This window comes from Pimephales promelas, chromosome 2, assembly GCF_988280905.1.
Source record: "Pimephales promelas chromosome 2, fPimPro1.hap1.1, whole genome shotgun sequence".
In the NCBI taxonomy this organism is placed as follows: Eukaryota; Metazoa; Chordata; class Actinopteri; order Cypriniformes; family Leuciscidae; genus Pimephales; species Pimephales promelas.
This window is the reverse complement of record NC_142770.1, coordinates 33,277,099-33,296,266: the sequence shown is the minus strand read 5'-3', so window position 1 is coordinate 33,296,266 and position 19,168 is coordinate 33,277,099. Positions and strand designations below refer to the sequence as shown.

At 43.9% G+C, this 19,168-nt stretch overlaps 1 protein-coding gene and 1 pseudogene across 1 annotated transcript; both read right to left on the bottom strand.

Moving 5' to 3' along the window:
* Positions 1-19,168, bottom strand: part of LOC120474894 (uncharacterized) — a 328,303-nt pseudogene that overhangs the window by 85,432 nt on the left and 223,703 nt on the right.
* Positions 80-5,451, bottom strand: LOC120480105 (uncharacterized). The gene is made up of 4 exons (XM_089132866.1): positions 4,360-5,451; positions 1,476-1,526; positions 191-273; positions 80-109 (listed from the first exon to the last, which is right to left on the bottom strand). The coding sequence occupies exons 1-4, from the start codon at positions 5,366-5,368 to the stop codon at positions 80-82; spliced, it is 1,173 nt and encodes a 390-aa protein (XP_088988992.1). The 5' UTR covers positions 5,369-5,451.

Genomic DNA, 19,168 nt, shown 5'->3' with positions numbered 1-19,168 from the left:
AATTGTTTCTTAAATTCTTAATCGGTCCAAGATGCAGATCCTTGAGATCAGCTCTAGACATTCATTGTTACAAATAATCTCAATCTTCTGTAGTTTTAATATTGAAATGCTTAAAAGAAACCATGATGTAAATAGAAACCTGATGCAACTGCAGAACATTTGAACCATCAATCAGTCGAAATCAACATACCTCTCTTTTTTTGGACACTGGGTCTACTGGAAGTGTGCTGTCTTCACATTCAGTGTGCTGTGGTGATGTTACTGTAGTGCATTCTGGAAGTAAAAATGATGCAAGTCTGAGCATTAACACATCTTAATTAAATTAATAAAGCTACCCTACCCCTCATCTGTTATTTTTCGATGCTGTTTAAAGTGCAACCAACATAACTCAAGAACACAAAGTGCAATGTTTCTCAACTTCACCTACAAGAATTGAGACGTCTTAGACCATTTAAAACACCTGATTTAACTTATCAGCTTCTTAGTGTTTAATTAGGGAGTCATCTAAAATATTCTGGGAGGTGTGTCCTGAGGACTGGAATAAAAAGAGGATTTTGTAATCTTTTTTAATCAGTTTTTTAAAATTACTTCTAACCCATGGGGGATCATACTTATACCAAGTACTTGCAATGCACAGTAATACAATTACTTTCTCTGGTAACTAGTAGTGTAACTAATTACTAATAAAATTTCTGTAATATTAGTTGCCATCTTAAAGAGGCACAATTGCTACAAATTTTACAATCCAATGATCCCTATTTACATTTGTAATCATTGCATGCATGTGACGTCACTATTGCAGCAGCTAGCTTAGTCAGAATCTGGAAAAGTCTACATATTCAGCGGTTGGAAAATATAGCCATTACTTTAATTTTGTCGGGACAAAAGGTGACCGAAACAACTGTAACACTGTGTTTTTACTTCGAAAATTGGATTTGGGACCTCAGAATTATGTCATACTGCATTTTGACTGCATTCCAGTACCAAAACCTAGATGGGCGTGTTAAGGAAAATAGCTAAACTGGTTGATAACACAAATCTGTATTTTGAGCAGAAAGATCATTTTAAAACACTGCATTTTCCAAATACACCATATATACAGGAGTATTTTTTAGGTTTAAGTCTAGCGAATAAAGCTGCTCTCTCAATCTCAATTGGTGGTTTTTTTGACAAATATTACTACATGAATTATGCAATGATTATGCTAATTAGCTTATGACCCCATTAAGCAACATATAGCAACTTTGAGCAGGCTTTAGAAGTTGGCAACAGTGTTTTGAGGTGAGTGCGGGCTCATGCGCAAATCACGAGGGAAAAGACTAAACTGACTACATGCACTTTCCAGAGTAGAAAGTGAGAAAAAGAATCTAAAGATGAACCACACATTTCAAACCAATTTGCCATCCCTAGAAACAACATAATTTAGAATTTAACTGGACATAAATTTGAACAAACTGGCTAAATAAAATTGTTACCTTTTGGATTGGAAGTAGACTCCTCTAAATCACTGTCCACTGTAACATTCTCTAAGGGTGAAAAAATCAATCATTTAACTTTAATTTAAAATAAAAAAAATATTTTAAAAATAAAGGAGAGACCGAGTGCGTCCGAGAGGAGAGCCCGAGTGCGTCCGAGAGGAGAGGAGAGCCCGAGTGCGTAACGAGAGGAGAGGAGAGCCCGAGTGCGTAACGAGAGGAGAGACCGAGTGCGTAACGAGAGGAGAGGAGAGCCCGAGTGCGTAACGAGAGGAGAGGAGAGCCCGAGTGCGTAACGAGAGGAGAGGAGAGCCCGAGTGCGTAACGAGAGGAGAGGAGAGACCGAGTGCGTAACGAGAGGAGAGCCCGAGTGCGTAACGAGAGGAGAGGAGAGCCCGAGTGCGTAACGAGAGGAGAGGAGAGCCCGAGTGCGTAACGAGAGGAGAGGAGAGCCCGAGTGCGTAACGAGAGGAGAGACCGAGTGCGTAACGAGAGGAGAGGAGAGCCCGAGTGCGTAACGAGAGGAGAGGAGAGACCGAGTGCGTAACGAGAGGAGAGCCAGAGTGCGTAACGAGAGGAGAGGAGAGCCCGAGTGCGTAACGAGAGGAGAGGAGAGCCCGAGTGCGTAACGAGAGGAGAGACCGAGTGCGTAACGAGAGGAGAGGAGAGCCCGAGTGCGTAACGAGAGGAGAGGAGAGACCGAGTGCGTAACGAGAGGAGAGCCCGAGTGCGTAACGAGAGGAGAGGAGAGCCCGAGTGCGTAACGAGAGGAGAGACCGAGTGCGTAACGAGAGGAGAGGAGAGCCCGAGTGCGTAACGAGAGGAGAGGAGAGCCCGAGTGCGTAACGAGAGGAGAGGAGAGCCCGAGTGCGTAACGAGAGGAGAGGAGAGACCGAGTGCGTAACGAGAGGAGAGCCCGAGTGCGTAACGAGAGGAGAGGAGAGCCCGAGTGCGTAACGAGAGGAGAGGAGAGCCCGAGTGCGTAACGAGAGGAGAGACCGAGTGCGTAACGAGAGGAGAGGAGAGCCCGAGTGCGTAACGAGAGGAGAGGAGAGACCGAGTGCGTAACGAGAGGAGAGCCCGAGTGCGTAACGAGAGGAGAGGAGAGCCCGAGTGCGTAACGAGAGGAGAGACCGAGTGCGTAACGAGAGGAGAGGAGAGCCCGAGTGCGTAACGAGAGGAGAGGAGAGTCCGAGTGCGTAACGAGAGGAGAGGAGAGCCCGAGTGCGTAACGAGAGGAGAGGAGAGACCGAGTGCGTAACGAGAGGAGAGGAGAGCCCGAGTGCGTAACGAGAGGAGAGGAGAGCCCGAGTGCGTAACGAGAGGAGAGGAGAGCCCGAGTGCGTAACGAGAGGAGAGGAGAGCCCGAGTGCGTAACGAGAGGAGAGGAGAGACCGAGTGCGTAACGAGAGGAGAGGAGAGCCCGAGTGCGTAACGAGAGGAGAGGAGAGCCCGAGTGCGTAACGAGAGGAGAGGAGAGCCCGAGTGCGTAACGAGAGGAGAGACCGAGTGCGTAACGAGAGGAGAGGAGAGCCCGAGTGCGTAACGAGAGGAGAGGAGAGACCGAGTGCGTAACGAGAGGAGAGCCCGAGTGCGTAACGAGAGGAGAGGAGAGCCCGAGTGCGTAACGAGAGGAGAGACCGAGTGCGTAACGAGAGGAGAGGAGAGCCCGAGTGCGTAACGAGAGGAGAGGAGAGACCGAGTGCGTAACGAGAGGAGAGGAGAGACCGAGTGCGTAACGAGAGGAGAGCCCGAGTGCGTAACGAGAGGAGAGGAGAGCCCGAGTGCGTAACGAGAGGAGAGACCGAGTGCGTAACGAGAGGAGAGGAGAGCCCGAGTGCGTAACGAGAGGAGAGGAGAGCCCGAGTGCGTAACGAGAGGAGAGGAGAGCCCGAGTGCGTAACGAGAGGAGAGGAGAGACCGAGTGCGTAACGAGAGGAGAGGAGAGACCGAGTGCGTAACGAGAGGAGAGGAGAGACCGAGTGCGTAACGAGAGGAGAGCCCGAGTGCGTAACGAGAGGAGAGGAGAGACCGAGTGCGTAACGAGAGGAGAGCCCGAGTGCGTAACGAGAGGAGAGGAGAGCCCGAGTGCGTAACGAGAGGAGAGACCGAGTGCGTAACGAGAGGAGAGGAGAGCCCGAGTGCGTAACGAGAGGAGAGGAGAGCCCGAGTGCGTAACGAGAGGAGAGGAGAGCCCGAGTGCGTAACGAGAGGAGAGGAGAGACCGAGTGCGTAACGAGAGGAGAGGAGAGACCGAGTGCGTAACGAGAGGAGAGGAGAGACCGAGTGCGTAACGAGAGGAGAGCCCGAGTGCGTAACGAGAGGAGAGGAGAGCCCGAGTGCGTAACGAGAGGAGAGGAGAGCCCGAGTGCGTAACGAGAGGAGAGACCGAGTGCGTAACGAGAGGAGAGGAGAGCCCGAGTGCGTAACGAGAGGAGAGGAGAGACCGAGTGCGTAACGAGAGGAGAGCCCGAGTGCGTAACGAGAGGAGAGGAGAGACCGAGTGCGTAACGAGAGGAGAGCCCGAGTGCGTAACGAGAGGAGAGGCTATATCTGCAAAGACTGCCTTCGTAGAAAATGCAAATCGATCGTAAAATGTCTAACTAGCCTGACTAGGTGATGTGTACATTAGCAGGAATGTAGCACAATATGAATGTAAAAGCAGATATAATTAGCCTTTGTGAAAAATACTATTTTTTTTGGTTAAAATCAGCAAATAATCGTGATAATCGTGATTATCATTTTGGCCATAATCATGCAGCCCTACCCAAAACCCTCTAACAATTTGTGTAAACCATTACAGAATTATAAAAAACAAAACCAATATCTTTAAATTAATTAAGTTTAGATAAAGGATAAAAAGTAATGTAACAGTGTATAGTACCTTCTGGATCAATGATGATTTCATCAAGATTTTTCCCTTTAAAGTCTGCCAAGCGTCCTTTTTCGAGGGCCAGAAGAATTTTGCTCATTTTGGCCAGCTGAAGTGTCCCCTCAGGTAAGCGGTAAAACTGACGATGTATCCTAATATCATGGCCTAAGATGTCAGCCAGCTGATCGAGCTCAGTGTTACTCAAATTTAAAACTTCAGAGAGGGTACCAATCTGTTTCCTCAACTTGGTGGAAGTTAGAGTTTGAGGATTCTTAGCATTGCATGCACCTGCAAATTCACGGATGCAGTCAGAGCCTCTGAAAAAGGTCATTGCAGACGGACGTGCGAAGAGAAAAGGGTTCTCATTCAGTACTCCACACTTGCTCCGGTTTTTAATTAGCAGGCTGATTGACTCTTGCATTGAAGGAGTAACAAGCACTGGAACCTTTCTTCCTCTTTTGCCTCTGATCTCTATACGCTTGAAGTATTGACACAGTTTATTTTCCAACTCTGTGAGGGCCATGCTAATATCCGGATGAGCTTCTGATTGGTTGCTGGAGGTGTATGCGGACAATGGCATCTGTGACACTTCCCCTTCTCGCCTACGATTAAAAAGCATAACCTGAGTCAATATAACCTTGGACAATTTTGACCAATGCTGAGATGATGGCTGTGTAGACAAAAGTTTGTGGTAAATTTTCTCTTGCTCATCAAGATAAACATGGAGACGTTTAACATCTTCAGTGAATGGGAGCAAATGTGGGCAGTTCCACTTGGCTTCTTCCATTGTTCGCCGCGCTGTTGAAGAGATGTACTCAGGCCATCGGGTTCGATACAGTTGTTGGAAGCTATTTGCAAATTCTGCACTTTCTTTGTCTCCATTGATGGTAGAATGGCACTCAATAAGCATTGCGATTTTGTTCAGACTATGCCCAAGTTTCACAGCAACACTTGCCTTCTCATATATATTGGTCTCTTCAATGTATCCAGCTGTTCTTTTTACTGCACTAACGGCATGCATAAAGTTTGTGGGATGGATGAGCTCTTTGATAGATGTAAGGGGTGTTACCTCTCTAGTACATATAAGGAGTCTTCCAAGCTCTCTCATCTTTTGATGGATGTATTCATGCATTTTAACTCTTGATCCGTATTTATTGTAAAGATGCTTCCCCAGCTCTAATATGCACCAGTCATTTCTAGCTTTAAGTGCCACTTGGTCTTGATTCATGGCATTTAGCAGCTTCCAAACACCATGATTTACTCCTGGTGGGGGAGGCTGTGCAAAGCTGCAAAGAGCCTGCACACGGGTTTTACCAGGTTTTGGTTTCACCTCAGAAGGCTTGAATTTGCAAATTTTAAAATTTCGCCACAGGGTTTTCTTTAAGAACAGTCCTTGGCAGTAAATGCAATGCAAAAATTTCTTTTTAGGCAGTTTCCGTGGAATCATCTGTCCTGAGCCTGTGTTAATAACAGTAGAATTGTAAGCAAAGTTGCCTTTGTTGCGCAAATACTCAAGCTGCATTCGCCTTTCTTTGGAGCCCTTTGGATGACTTAGAGCCTTTGCTACCTCTATTTCATTCATATGCTTGCGCTCTAGGTGTCTAGCGATTTTCGTAAAAGGACGGTCACAAAAAAGCAATGTTGTCTCTTACTATACATTCTCAGTCCATCCCTCTTTTTAAGGATAGCTGGAATAAACACTGAACTTGTACTGTCAGGAACTGAGGTTGCGCCATGGCTCTGGAGGCTCCCTAAGTCACAGCTGCTTTGAGGATTGTAGTTGGTGCTTCTGTTCTCAGCTGAAGTGCACTGGACTGGCAAAGTGTGGAGCTTTCTTTTACCTTTCAGTGAAACAGTAAGGCTTGCGCTACTATCTGTATCGCTACTTTCTTGTGATGTGTCCGGAATGTACTCTTCCTCACTGACTTCAGATAAATCTTCGCTCGAATCAAAAACATCTGAGTGCTCAGCAATCTTCCTTCTAGCCTTGAAAGACAATAACCATCCAGTTCAGTTAATCCTCTGTCATAGAATAATAAATAAATAATAAAATAAACACTTACTATGGTGTTTTTTGCTCTTTTGATTGTTGTGGTACAAGTGGAACGTTGTTCACTCGTTGCAAACGGTGTATGTTTCAGTCTGATGTCACCTTGAATGTCTGTACTCTCATCTACACTGGAATTATCAGAGTAATTATCAGAGTCCTCATGAGTTGCAGGTCTCATCTAAGAAAGACAAAACAGGCAAACAGGCTTTACAAAAAAAATGCTTTTGAAGTATGAGGCAATTAAAGAGAAATGGTAGTAGCATTGAAAAATAAATACCCGTTTATAAGATGTCATCATCATTTTAGGACACAAAATGTCGTCTTCACTGTCTGAGTAATCAAGCAAAGACTGTTAAGAAAAAAAAAAGAAATAAAGTGAAAACTTGTCCTTACAGTTTAGGGCAAAATGTTGAAGACTTTCTTGAAGCAAAATAAAATATTATTAAACAATTTCAAAAATAAATCATGGTCATGTATTTGACAAGTAGCTAACTTAGGATAACATAAGTAGCTAACAGGACCCTCCAGTTTACGGTCCTGGTGTCACGGTTGGTAAATCCTATGTCTACTTCTCGTCTCGTGTTTCTGTTATTGTTGTGTGTGTGTGCGCTGATGGGGGGGCGTGCCGCTCTATCAGCGCTCATCAGCAATCATCATCACCAGCTGCAGTTAATCATCTTGTGTATATATTCTCATCAACTTCTCATCTCCTTTGTCAGATCGTTGTTTGTGGTTCCCGGTGTGTTGTCTCCTGTCTCGCTCTATCGTGTTCAGCTCTGGTTCTTGTTCTCTGTCATTTGGATACTGTTCGTCGTTGGATTCACCACCACCTTCACCACTGCACTCTGCACCTGACCATCAGATCCCCTGCGTCACTATCTCTTGCCTGTTTATGGACTGACTCTGTGTGTTCTTCAATATTCTAATTAAAAGAGTTAACTGCAATTGCTTCCTTGATTCTATCATGACAGAACGATCTGACCAAAGCATGGAAGCAGCGGAAGACTCTCAGCGATCTCTGAACGAGTTTGTGGGAAGCTGTCTACAACGTATGGACACACAGGAGAAAAACCTCAACGACACAGCTCGCGCTGTACAGGCGTTAGTGACGCAGGTGTCTGGGCTCACCCAACAGATTCAACACCTTCGTCTTCCCACTGCGCCACCCGCACCGCTGATTCCCCCACCACCACCACCAGCGGACCCATCCCAGTCAGAGCCTCGCCTTCCAACTCCAGAGCCATATGCAGGTGAAGAGAATTTTTGTCGAGCATTTCTGACCAGATGTACCATGCATTTCTCCCTGCAACCCAGGACGTTCCGCGAGGAGGCAACCAAAGTGGCGTTTGTCTTGACGCTTCTGACTGGGAGAGCGGCGCTATGGGGGGCAGCTGTGTGGGAGAGCCAAGACGACTGCTGTTCCTCGTTCCAGAAACTCTCCGATGAGATGCGGCGAGTGTTCGATCGGGCCGCATCAGGAAGAGAGGCTGCCAGGGTGTTGACGGAACTACGTCAGGGTGAGAGATCAGTATCAGACTTTTCCATCGAGTTCCGAACCCTGGCAGCCGAGAGCAAATGGAACGAGGAGGCGCAGTGGGACATGTTCCTGCATGGGTTGGCTGACCGCATCCAGAAGGAGATCTACGCCCTGGACCTGCCCACCAAGCTGAATGATCTCATCGCGCTGGCATTAAGAGTGGATGCACGCCTTTCTCGAGTCAAGAGCCGAGGTCAACACGATCGTTTCTCTGGAGGCATCGAGGGGCAGCGTTCAGGAGGCGAAGGAGCGGTCAGCCCTACCTACGATCACGAGCCCATGCAGGTGGGTCGAGCCCGGCTTTCCCGGGAGGAGAAGGAGAGGCGGAGATCCCTGGGCCTTTGTCTGTACTGTGGTGGAGCGGGACATTTGGCGTTTAATTGTCCGTTAAAAGGCCCAGCCCGACAGTAAGAATGAGGCTACTGTCGGGTGGGATCTCTGCCGAGAAGACCTCATCGACATCTACCTTCCTCCCGGTAAGGCTCCGATGGTCAACTCACCTCCACGATTGTCGAGCACTACTGGACTCTGGGGCGGAAGGTAATTTTTTTATGGACCATTCATTTGCTAAGAAACTTCATATTCCCCTCAAACCCCTCTCACACCAGATTCATGTACACGCTCTCAACGGCCAAAGACTCTCCACTATATCATGGATCACCGAAGACATCACACTCATCACTTCAGGCAATCATTCAGAGACTATTTCCTTTTACATTCTGGACACTCCATTAGCCCCCATCGTTCTTGGTCACCCATGGCTCACCCGTCACAACCCCAAAATAGACTGGCAATTCAAATCAGTAGCATCATGGAGCAGTTTTTGTCACAAGTCTTGTCTTGTGTCTGCTTGTCCGTCTGTCTCTTCTCGTGTGTTACAGGAGGAAACAGTGGATTTATCAAACGTGCCCACGGAGTATCGGGAGCTGAAGGAAGTGTTCAGTAAGTCTCGGGCTGATTCTCTTCCTCCGCATCGTCCCTATGACTGTGCTATAGACTTATTGCCAGGTACGTCTCCGCCTAAGGGCAAATTATATTCACTCTCGGTCCCTGAGAGAGAGGTCATGGAGAAATACATTTCTGATTCTCTAGCAACGGGATTCATCCGCCCTTCCTCTTCTCCAGCGGGGGCGGGGTTCTTTTTTGTGGGGAAAAAGGATGGATCTTTGCGACCTTGTATTGATTACCGGGGGCTGAACAACATCACGGTGAAGAATACTTATCCTTTGCCGTTGATGTCTTCAGCTTTCGAGAGGTTGCAAGGAGCATCCATTTTCACAAAACTGGATTTAAGGAATGCTTATCATTTGGTCCGCATCAGGGAGGGGGATGAATGGAAGACTGCCTTTAACACCCCTAGGGGGCACTTTGAATATTTGGTCATGCCTTTCGGCTTGTCCAATAGCCCAGCGGTCTTCCAGGCACTTGTCAATGACGTGTTGCGAGACATGGTCGATCAATTCATATATGTCTATCTGGATGACATATTGATTTTTTCTTCGTCTCTCCAGGAACATGTGCAACACGTTCGACAAGTGCTTCAGAGGTTGTTAGAGAATGGGCTTTTTGTCAAGGCGGAGAAATGCGTTTTTCATGCACAGTCTGTTCCCTTTCTAGGTCACATCATCTCGGTTGACGGAGTGCGCATGGATCCCGACAAGGTTAAGGCTGTGGTGAATTGGCCAAGTCCAGATTCCCGTAAGGCCCTACTGAGGTTTCTGGGGTTCGCCAATTTTTACCGGCGTTTTATTTGCAACTTCAGCCGCCTAGCCACGCCTCTGACTGCCTTGACCTCCCCCAGAACGACGTTCAGGTGGTCAGACGCAGCGGAAGCTGCGTTTGCCAAATTGAAGGGGCGCTTTGTTTCGGCCCCCATCCTGATAACCCCTGATCCATCACGTCAGTTCGTGGTGGAGGTCGACGCGTCAGAGGTGGGGGTAGGTGCGGTGTTATCTCAGCGCTCTCCTTCAGACGATAAGATGCATCCTTGCGCGTTTTTTTCGCACCGTTTATCCCCCGCTGAAAGCAATTATGACATTGGCAACAGAGAATTGTTGGCGGTCAAGTTAGCATTGGAGGAGTGGCGCCACTAGTTAGAAGGGTCGGGGGTACCTTTTATCGTCTGGACCGACCACAAGAATCTGGAATACATTCGCACTGCTAAAAGACTCAATTCCAGGCAGGCTCGGTGGGCTCTTTTTTTCGGACGTTTTGAATTTACACTCTCGTACCGCCCGGGTTCCAAAAACATCAAACCCGATTCTTTATCGCGCATTTTTGACCGTTCCGATCGCCCGTCTACTCCCGAGTGCATTTTACCAGAGAATCTATTCATCTCTACACTCACATGGGAGGTCGAATCGAAGGTCAAGAAGGCCTTAGAAGGGGTAACGCCTCCGACTCGTTGCCCACCGAACCGTTTGTTCGTGCTGGAGAGTTTACGGTCCAGCGTCATTCAGTGGGGTCATTGTTCCAATGTGGCGTGTCATCCAGGAGTCAGTCGTACCATGTTTTTGGTTAAGCAGCGATTCTGGTGGCCCCTCATGTCTCGTGACGTTCGAAATTTTGTATTGGCTTGTTCAGTTTGTGCCACAGGCAAGACTTCCAATCGACCCCCAGATGGGTTGCTTCAACCGCTGCCGGTGCCTTCGAGACCCTGGTCCCACATTGCGCTAGATTTTATCACCGCCCTCCCACCCTCCCAGGGTCACACGGTAGTTTTGACCGTGGTGGACCGGTTCTCGAAGGCGGCCCATTTTATTCCCTTGCCCAAATTACCTTCAGCCAAGGAGACAGCGGTGAGTGTCATTGACCACGTCTTTCGGCTTCATGGCCTCCCGACAGACGTGGTCTCTGACAGAGGACCCCAATTTGTGTCCAAATTTTGGCGAGAGTTTTGTAGACTGCTGGGGGCGACTGTCAGTCTCTCATCTGGGTTCCATCCCCAGAGCAATGGTCAAACTGAACGAGCCAACCAGGATTTGGAGAGAACGTTGCGATGTTTAGTGTCCAAGAATCCTTCCTCCTGGAGCCAGCAGTTGTCTATGGTGGAGTACGCCCACAACACGTTGCCAGTGTCATCCACGGGCCTATCACCATTTGAGTGTAGTGTAGGTTACCAGCCACCTATCTTTCCTAGTCTGGAATCCGAAGTCGCGGTCCCCTCCGCCCACGCCTTCGTCCAGCGGTGTCGCCGCACTTGGACTAGAGCCCGTGAGACTCTACTCCAAGTGGGGGCGCGCACCAAGGTCAAAGCCGATCGCCACCGGCGGAGACCTCCCGTATACGTCGTCGGTTCTAAAGTGTGGCTTTCTACTAAGGACATTCCACTCCGTTCCATTTCGAATAAACTTGCACCCAAATTCATTGGCCCGTTTGCTGTCACCAAAATCATTAGTCCGGTGACAGTCCGTCTGAATCTTCCTCCAGTGTACAGGAGGATTCATCCCGTCTTTCACGTTTCCAAAATCAAACCCGTCTTTTATGCTCGCATTAATCCGCCAGTCCCGGTTCCCCCCCCCGCCGCGTCTCGTAGATGGGGAACCCTCTTATTCGGTCAATCGTGTGCTGGACTCGAGACGGAGGGGGCGCGGATTCCAGTACCTGGTGGACTGGGAAGGTTACGGTCCGGAGGAGAGAAGTTGGGTACCGGCTAGAGACATCCTGGATCACTCCCTTATCGATGATTACAATCGGCAGGTAAGGGAGTCTGGGAACGCCAGGAGGCGTTCCTAGGGAAGGGGGTACTGTCACGGTTGGTAAATCCTATGTCTACTTCTCGTCTCGTGTTTCTGTTATTGTTGTGTGTGTGTGCGCTGATGGGGGGGCGTGCCGCTCTATCAGCGCTCATCAGCAATCATCATCACCAGCTGCAGTTAATCATCTTGTGTATATATTCTCATCAACTTCTCATCTCCTTTGTCAGATCGTTGTTTGTGGTTCCCGGTGTGTTGTCTCCTGTCTCGCTCTATCGTGTTCAGCTCTGGTTCTTGTTCTCTGTCATTTGGATACTGTTCGTCGTTGGATTCACCACCACCTTCACAACTGCACTCTGCACCTGACCATCGGATCCCCTGCGTCACTATCTCTTGCCTGTTTATGGACTGACTCTGTGTGTTCTTCAATATTCTAATTAAAAGAGTTAACTGCAATTGCTTCCTTGATTCTATCATGACACCTGGGGCTCGTTCTTCGTACGTCGCTAACTCAGCTGGATTTGATTGTTGGCGATTTGCCATGATCTTGGATCGTTTGGTTCTTCGACGCTCATCCTTGACTTGCTGTCATAGCAACAGGTCCGTCAGCTTGAACCTGCTCGTGAGCAGGCTTATTTCATGTAAACAGGATTAGATCGCGGCTGATACGGAAAGTCCTTCAGCGCAGCGCGATAGTGTAGCTTAATTTCTGAGATTTATTTTTGTTTTCTCGTGAAACGATCGTCGTGAGGGTGTCGTTTAAATACATTATTATTTTGTTGGAAATGCACATTAATGTTCGATTCGATATCGGGCTATAACAACAGCACAAAATGTTTGCATTGCCCTAAAATTATTTGGAGATGCGGAGAACTTGATAAGCTTTCTGTCGTGCCATTCACAAAGTAGTGCTCTTAGTTTTTTTTTTTTGCCAACTTATTATAATTTTTAATGAAGATAATGCAATCATGATGACCATGCCGATTATGACTTACAGTCCCTCAGGCTTAACTTACGTGATTGGTGCCATACACTGTAGACTACACACATGTTCCCATCAAGGCCTCAATGAAGGGATTTTGTGAGCAGAAAGGGGGCTTATACAGTGCAGCCATATTACTATTACAATTTTTAATATTCCAGATTTGGAATATTATATCACTTTTTTTAAAAGGCAGTTGATTGAGTAAAATCTCTTAGATGGTGTGTGACCATGTTCTATATCACAAATCAGTGTGAAAGCAAAATGGCCAGGATCTGTGCATGACTCAAGAATTTTAAGAGATTCACATTTATGAACATTATTTGAACATGGTAAGGAAAGTTATAAATATCAAACTCACGGTATTACATACACTTATGCTGAGAACTGCATTTTTCCATTAAACAGGTGATTACAACAGGATCCTGCATGGAGACAGGTGTTTTATGACCCCATTCCCTGACCCAAACCCCAGACCAGTTACAATGCAGCTCTAGGACAAGGGCACACAATGACATGAGCTTTGGCCAATAAAGGGAAGATTCCAGGGTCTAAAAAGCCTGAGGGTTGCACCTGACAGGGCCTGTGACATTGCATATGCCATATTACACAACACTGCCAACATCAAAAAAAGAAAAAAAAAAGTTTAATTAAGCCTAAAATAAAAGACAAGACAAATTTGCAAAACTCTATTTGCTTAGAGTTTTATTTCAATAGTTCTTTGTAAAGAAAAGCCAGTTATTCAGTCATCTTTTTAAAAGATATTATGCAAGGTCAGCAATAGTACTCTGTGTGATTTTACTCTGAAGTTTATTTTGAAGCAACTCTATTTCTAATGCAATTTTTTCTTAGTCAAGTTCTGTTTCTCCCCCTGATTTTGTTTTTCAAAATACTCTATTTTCTGTTGAAGACTCATCTAGGGAATGAATTTAACCCTGCGTCGTTTGTGCCACACATGCCTCATGCAACAAATAAAAAGCAAAAGTTGTCTCTACACTGCCCTCCTCTGTATCACTGCTGTGTGCAGACTCTTCTGTAGGCCTTTCTGTACATGTGGACTCTTGTCAGAAATAATAGGCATAGGCACAAGTAGAAATCAATTAAAGCCATCAATTAAATTAAAGCACTTCCTCCAAAGGACAGTCATCTGAAGTTTTCTTCACTCTCCAGTGCAATGTGATTGATAACTCATGGCAAAATATTTTTACATTAACATAAGTTTATCAGTTTTTACTTTCACAAGACAAAGCAATTTATCATTACTCAAGATTTAACAGTTGAAATGACTAAACCAGACATTTGGATTATAGGTCTACTTCATTTAATGCAGCAACAAATTATTTCACAGTGTACAAAGATAATTTAACTCTCATTTCCCAGTGATGAAGGTGTTGCTACTGGTCCCTGATGTGGGTCTGGAAGAGCTGAACCCAGGGATGCCCTTCACAACAGGGCAATTCACATTCAACCCAAGGGTCAGCTCTTCTGCCAGGGTCAGGAGCATCATTATTTTTTTTTCTCAGCCTTTTTTCTGGTTGCTTTTATAAACAGACAATCATTTATTTAACAGTGCCTTTTTAAAAGAGACTAGTAGGCCTATAAGGTCTAGTAAAATTACCATTAAGTAGAATATTTTTGTACTTCACTTTGACCATGTCCATTATTATAGTGTGGTGACTCGACATTACAATGAACAAAGTAATTATGAAATTATGAAAATAAAAATAAAATAATAATAAGTTATTAAAACATTTAACATGGCCACCACAAACGCATTTAATTTGTCTTCTAGTTTTGCCAGCATTCTCTCCTGGCTTTTGCACACTTTGAGGTGTTCCTGGCGTTTTAATTAAAGACTGAAATTCGGCATAACCTTGCATTAAAAGCGCTTGCTCTGCTTGGGAGAAAAACTGGGCGTGTTCTTTGGCCATGCTGAACAGCCAATAGCAGCGCTGCTGATCACTGGTTCTGCTATCGATACATGTCACCTTTTAAAGCAGAACTAAGTAACTTATTTTACCTTAACTGAACAGCTTTGGAGTCATTGTAATGTTAATATTACTGATTTCGTGTTGAATGGTGATCGTCTCGCACCCCCCTGGTGCCTGTGAGCCGCAAAACCACCCTTGCAACTTTGGGCCGGCGGCTCGCCGGCCTCAGTGTTAGGAAGTATCGTGAGATTTCAGGTCTCGCGAGGTAACGAATTGCTTTACAGCACTATACGCGCACACGCATGCGTACACGCCCCCGGCCATCCAGGAGCCGGCTAGCTATAAGAAAAAGGTAACGCTAGATATTGAATTCTTCAAGTTTTCGTGATGGCTGATGTAAAAGAAGAAGAAGACAGCTCGGAAGTGTTTATCAGAGAAACAAAGAAGAGAAAACGGACCGGCTTTTTCAGAATAGAGAGAACTGAAAGAAAGCGAAGCCTGCAAAACCGATGCTGACCTGGCCTTCTTGCTGTTGCACTTGTAAGTATCTTTATAATAAACTGTGTTTAATGTTTGTTTTTCTTGTAATTTTTTGTAATTGTGACCTCGGGAGTCGGGATGTTTGCTATTGTCTGTTTTTTTATTTATTATTATGCTCGCTGTCTGTTACCGGCTTACTAGTACGTTAGATACTGTAACTTAGATGTTAGCATTTTCATTAGCAAACAAACTTGCTTGTTTTCTGTAAGTATAAGTGTTTTGTCCGTTCCTCTATCAGGGTTTATTTGTGTTTCTCAGATCGCCTATAAATCGATATGAAATTCTACAAATTATGCATTAGTTTAGCTTGTCGTCAGCCTCAGACTGCTGACTTGATAATGCATAAACCGACACGAGAGCTGCTAGCTAATAATGCAACTTTTTTATATTTATTTACCCACATTTACACAAACAGAACTATAAGTAAACGATAAATTGCATTGCAACTTCACACATGCAACTCCATCTGTGCTATTTTGACCTTGTCTATAAATGATATGTTGATAAAAGATTGATACATTTTCTTTTTCCTTTTTAGCTACAAGCGTTGGCAAGTGTTATCAACTCCGAGGCACCCCAGACCACCAGTACCACCGGTCTCAAGCTTCAATAATAAAATAAACAAACTTGTAATAAACAAATTAAACGTGTTTGACTTTCTTTGGTCAATCGTATAGACAACTCGGATCACCAGAAAAATGATGAATGTAACGTAACATGTATTTTGATAATGCATAATCAAAGTAGCTACCCAGCTAACAAAAACACGTCCCCAGAACGTCCCCTGAACGTCCACTGCGAACGTCCCCTGAACGTCTTCGTGTAGGGTTCTTTAAACGTTCTCAGGACGTCGCAGGGGACTTTTGCGGGACGTTCACAGGACGTCGCGGGGGACGTTCGCGGGACGTTCACATGACGTCGCGTGGGACGTTTGCGGGACGTTCAGCAAACATTCGGGGACTTTTCAGACTTCTATAGTGAACTTTAACGTTCACTAGAAGTATTTTTAACATATTAACTACCCAAGGAACAAACACACAACAAGGAATATCAGGAAACAAAATAATTTTATTTTCATTATCAAAAAAGAGCGTGTGTGTTTGCGTGTCCGGTTGCCAGGTTCAGATGATGGTCAGTTCAACTTGAGCAGGGCATCAGCATGGAACGATCTAGGAACACAACAAACCATTTGTCACATAGCCAACAGTTATCTTGTTGCTGCTGAAATCACATATTTTTTCTTTTTATCAATATTTAACCATTAGCTAGTTTCAGCCGTGTAAGTGACGTCATCGATTAACAGTAATAAAACGTAACGTTTTATGTTAAATATACGTTTTTCATTTTCATTTTATTGTTTATTTTTACAGGGACAATGCACAATTAAAAGTAATTGCACCAGAATTAGCTAATAGCTAGTTTACATCTGCTGTCCCTGGGCAGGAAGACAAATAAAATAACATACATTACATATACACCACATGAAGCATCACAGTACATATATGTAGATTATAAAATTTAAAACCAAAATATAAAACAAATAAAGTACAGTTCAGTCATTAGTGGTTGCAAATTTGTTTTGATAGTAGCCAGTGCTTGAGCTTATTTTTAAAGATTGAGTAGCTATTCAGGCTGCGAATGTTTGTAGGTAGGGAATTCCACAACCCCACTACTCTAACTGAGAAAGCTTTTTGCCCAAAGGCTGTTTTTCTGTACTGTGGTACCAAATCTCCCCTGGCAGATGCTCTAGTCCTACCTGCATTTCCATTATGGGTCACACATCCCTGAAGAGGGGGTGGGGCAAGATTATGTATAATTTTGTACATCAGGCACACATCAGTATAAAACACAAAATTATTCATATTTAAAAATTGCAACTTTTGCAAAATCGTACAATGATGGAAGTCCTTTGGTTTTTTATCTAACACTTTCATGATTTGTTTATGCAGGGAGTGCACTGGTTTAAGTGTAGTTGCATCTGCTTGCGACCAGCATGTTATACAATACGACAAGTGAGGTAAAATCAGAGTATGTACTAAAAGAAGTGCAGCTGATTCAGAGAGCTGGTGCCTGATGCTTTTAAAATTATTCAAATTGAATTTAACATTATTTATAACCCTTTTTACTTGCTTTTTAAATGACAGGTGTTGATCTATTATTATTCCTAAATATTTAACATGCGTCACAAATTTAATTGCTTCACCATTTAATATGATATCTGGATTCACAGAGTTTTGTTTTCGCGCAGTGAAATACGTGCATACAGTTTTACTTATGTTAAGAGACAAACAAGACTCATTTAACCATTTTGAGACTTCCACCATTGCAGATGAAAGTTTTTTTGCGACTAGTTCTTTAGTTCCTGCATGAGTAAAAAGCACAGTATCATCTGCATACATTATAACATCTATACCTGGACATGCTTGAGGCAGATCATTAATATAAATACTAAATAAAATCGGTCCTAAAATTGACCCCTGAGGAACCCCCGTAGGACAACTAGCAAATAAAGAGCATTTATCACCCACTCGTGTGCATTGACTTCTATTACTGAGATATGATTTCATCCACATCAAGGCAGCATTTGATAAATTAAAATTCTGAAGTTTTGACATTAAACAGCTATGGTTCACAGTGTCAAACGCCTTTGTGAAGTCTAAAAACACAGCTCCAACAACACCACCTTTATCAAGTTTACTTCTAATTTGTTCAACAAAATAACAATTAGCAGTTTCAGTAGAATAGGTTTTTCGAAACCCAAATTGCATTTGGTGTAGTTTCGCATCACTTTCATTTAAATAAGAAACTAATTGGTCACAAACTACTCTTTCTGCAATTTTTGATGCTATTGGAAGGATACTTATGGGTCTATAATTTGATGGGAGAGTCCTATCACCTGCTTTAAAAATAGGTGTCACTACTGCTGCTTTCCAGCAATTTGGAAAATAGGAATTTGTAATGGACAGATTTGTCAAGTGTGTTAAAGGTTTACAAAGAATTGATTTATAAGTTTTAAAAAATCGTGCATCAGTATCATAGACATCTTTTGACTTAGATCCTTTTAAATTATCAATTATTTTCGACACAGTAGATTCTGAGACATTTTTAATAGTGAAGACAGGCAAATCATTGTTTATTGGTTGTGGAACTCCAGATCTAGCACCAAATTTACTAGCCAGACACTGTACAGAGTTCAAAAAGAAGGAATTAAAAATTGTAGCTATTTTTTCTTTATCTTCTATTAATTTCGATTGGTCCCGTATAATCCAATTTTTAACTGAATTATTTTCCTTCTTAGTAATTTTATCAATACTTTTCCAGATTAATGTAGAATTTCCTTTGGATTCCTCAATTAATTTAATAAAATAATTAGCTTTGGCCTGTCTTAATTCTTTTACTACTTTATTTCGCAAATTCTGGAATTGTCTTTTATCATGTGGTAATTTAGATTTAAGAGCAGCCTTTAATGCCAAGTCTCTCTGTTTCATTAGCTTCCAGAGCTGTTCATTTAACCATGGCAGATGCACTTTACTCGAGTAAGATATATTTTTACTAAATTCGCTTTTGGTCATATTAACTCTATCCATCATATTAATAAATGCTTGTTCTATGTCTCCAGACTGCATAATATCATTCCAGTCCAAGTGCTTCAATTTCTCCTCAAATTGGCCAATTAAGGATTTTGGTATAATATTAAAAAAGCTTTTGCCTTCTTGTCTATATAAAAACCTCTTTTTTGTCAACTTTCTTACAATTAAAGTCAAGTTGTGGTCTGACATACCTGTTACCAAATTAAATGATCTTGTAATTCTTTCAGGTTTATTAGTAAAAATTAAATCTATCTGGGTTTGTGTTGATTGAGTAATCCTGGTTGGGCCAAGGATCATTTGTGTAAGATTCAACTGATCTGATATTCTTTTAAGTTGACATCTCTTAGCTTTTTCTGCCCAGTTTACATTAAAATCGCCTAAAACAATTAATTCCGTTTTTGAACCAATTTCCTTTAACGTACAGATTTCAATTTATTATAAAATGTCTTTGTTGAATTAGGGGGTCTGTATAATCCAACCACAGTAAAAGACATTT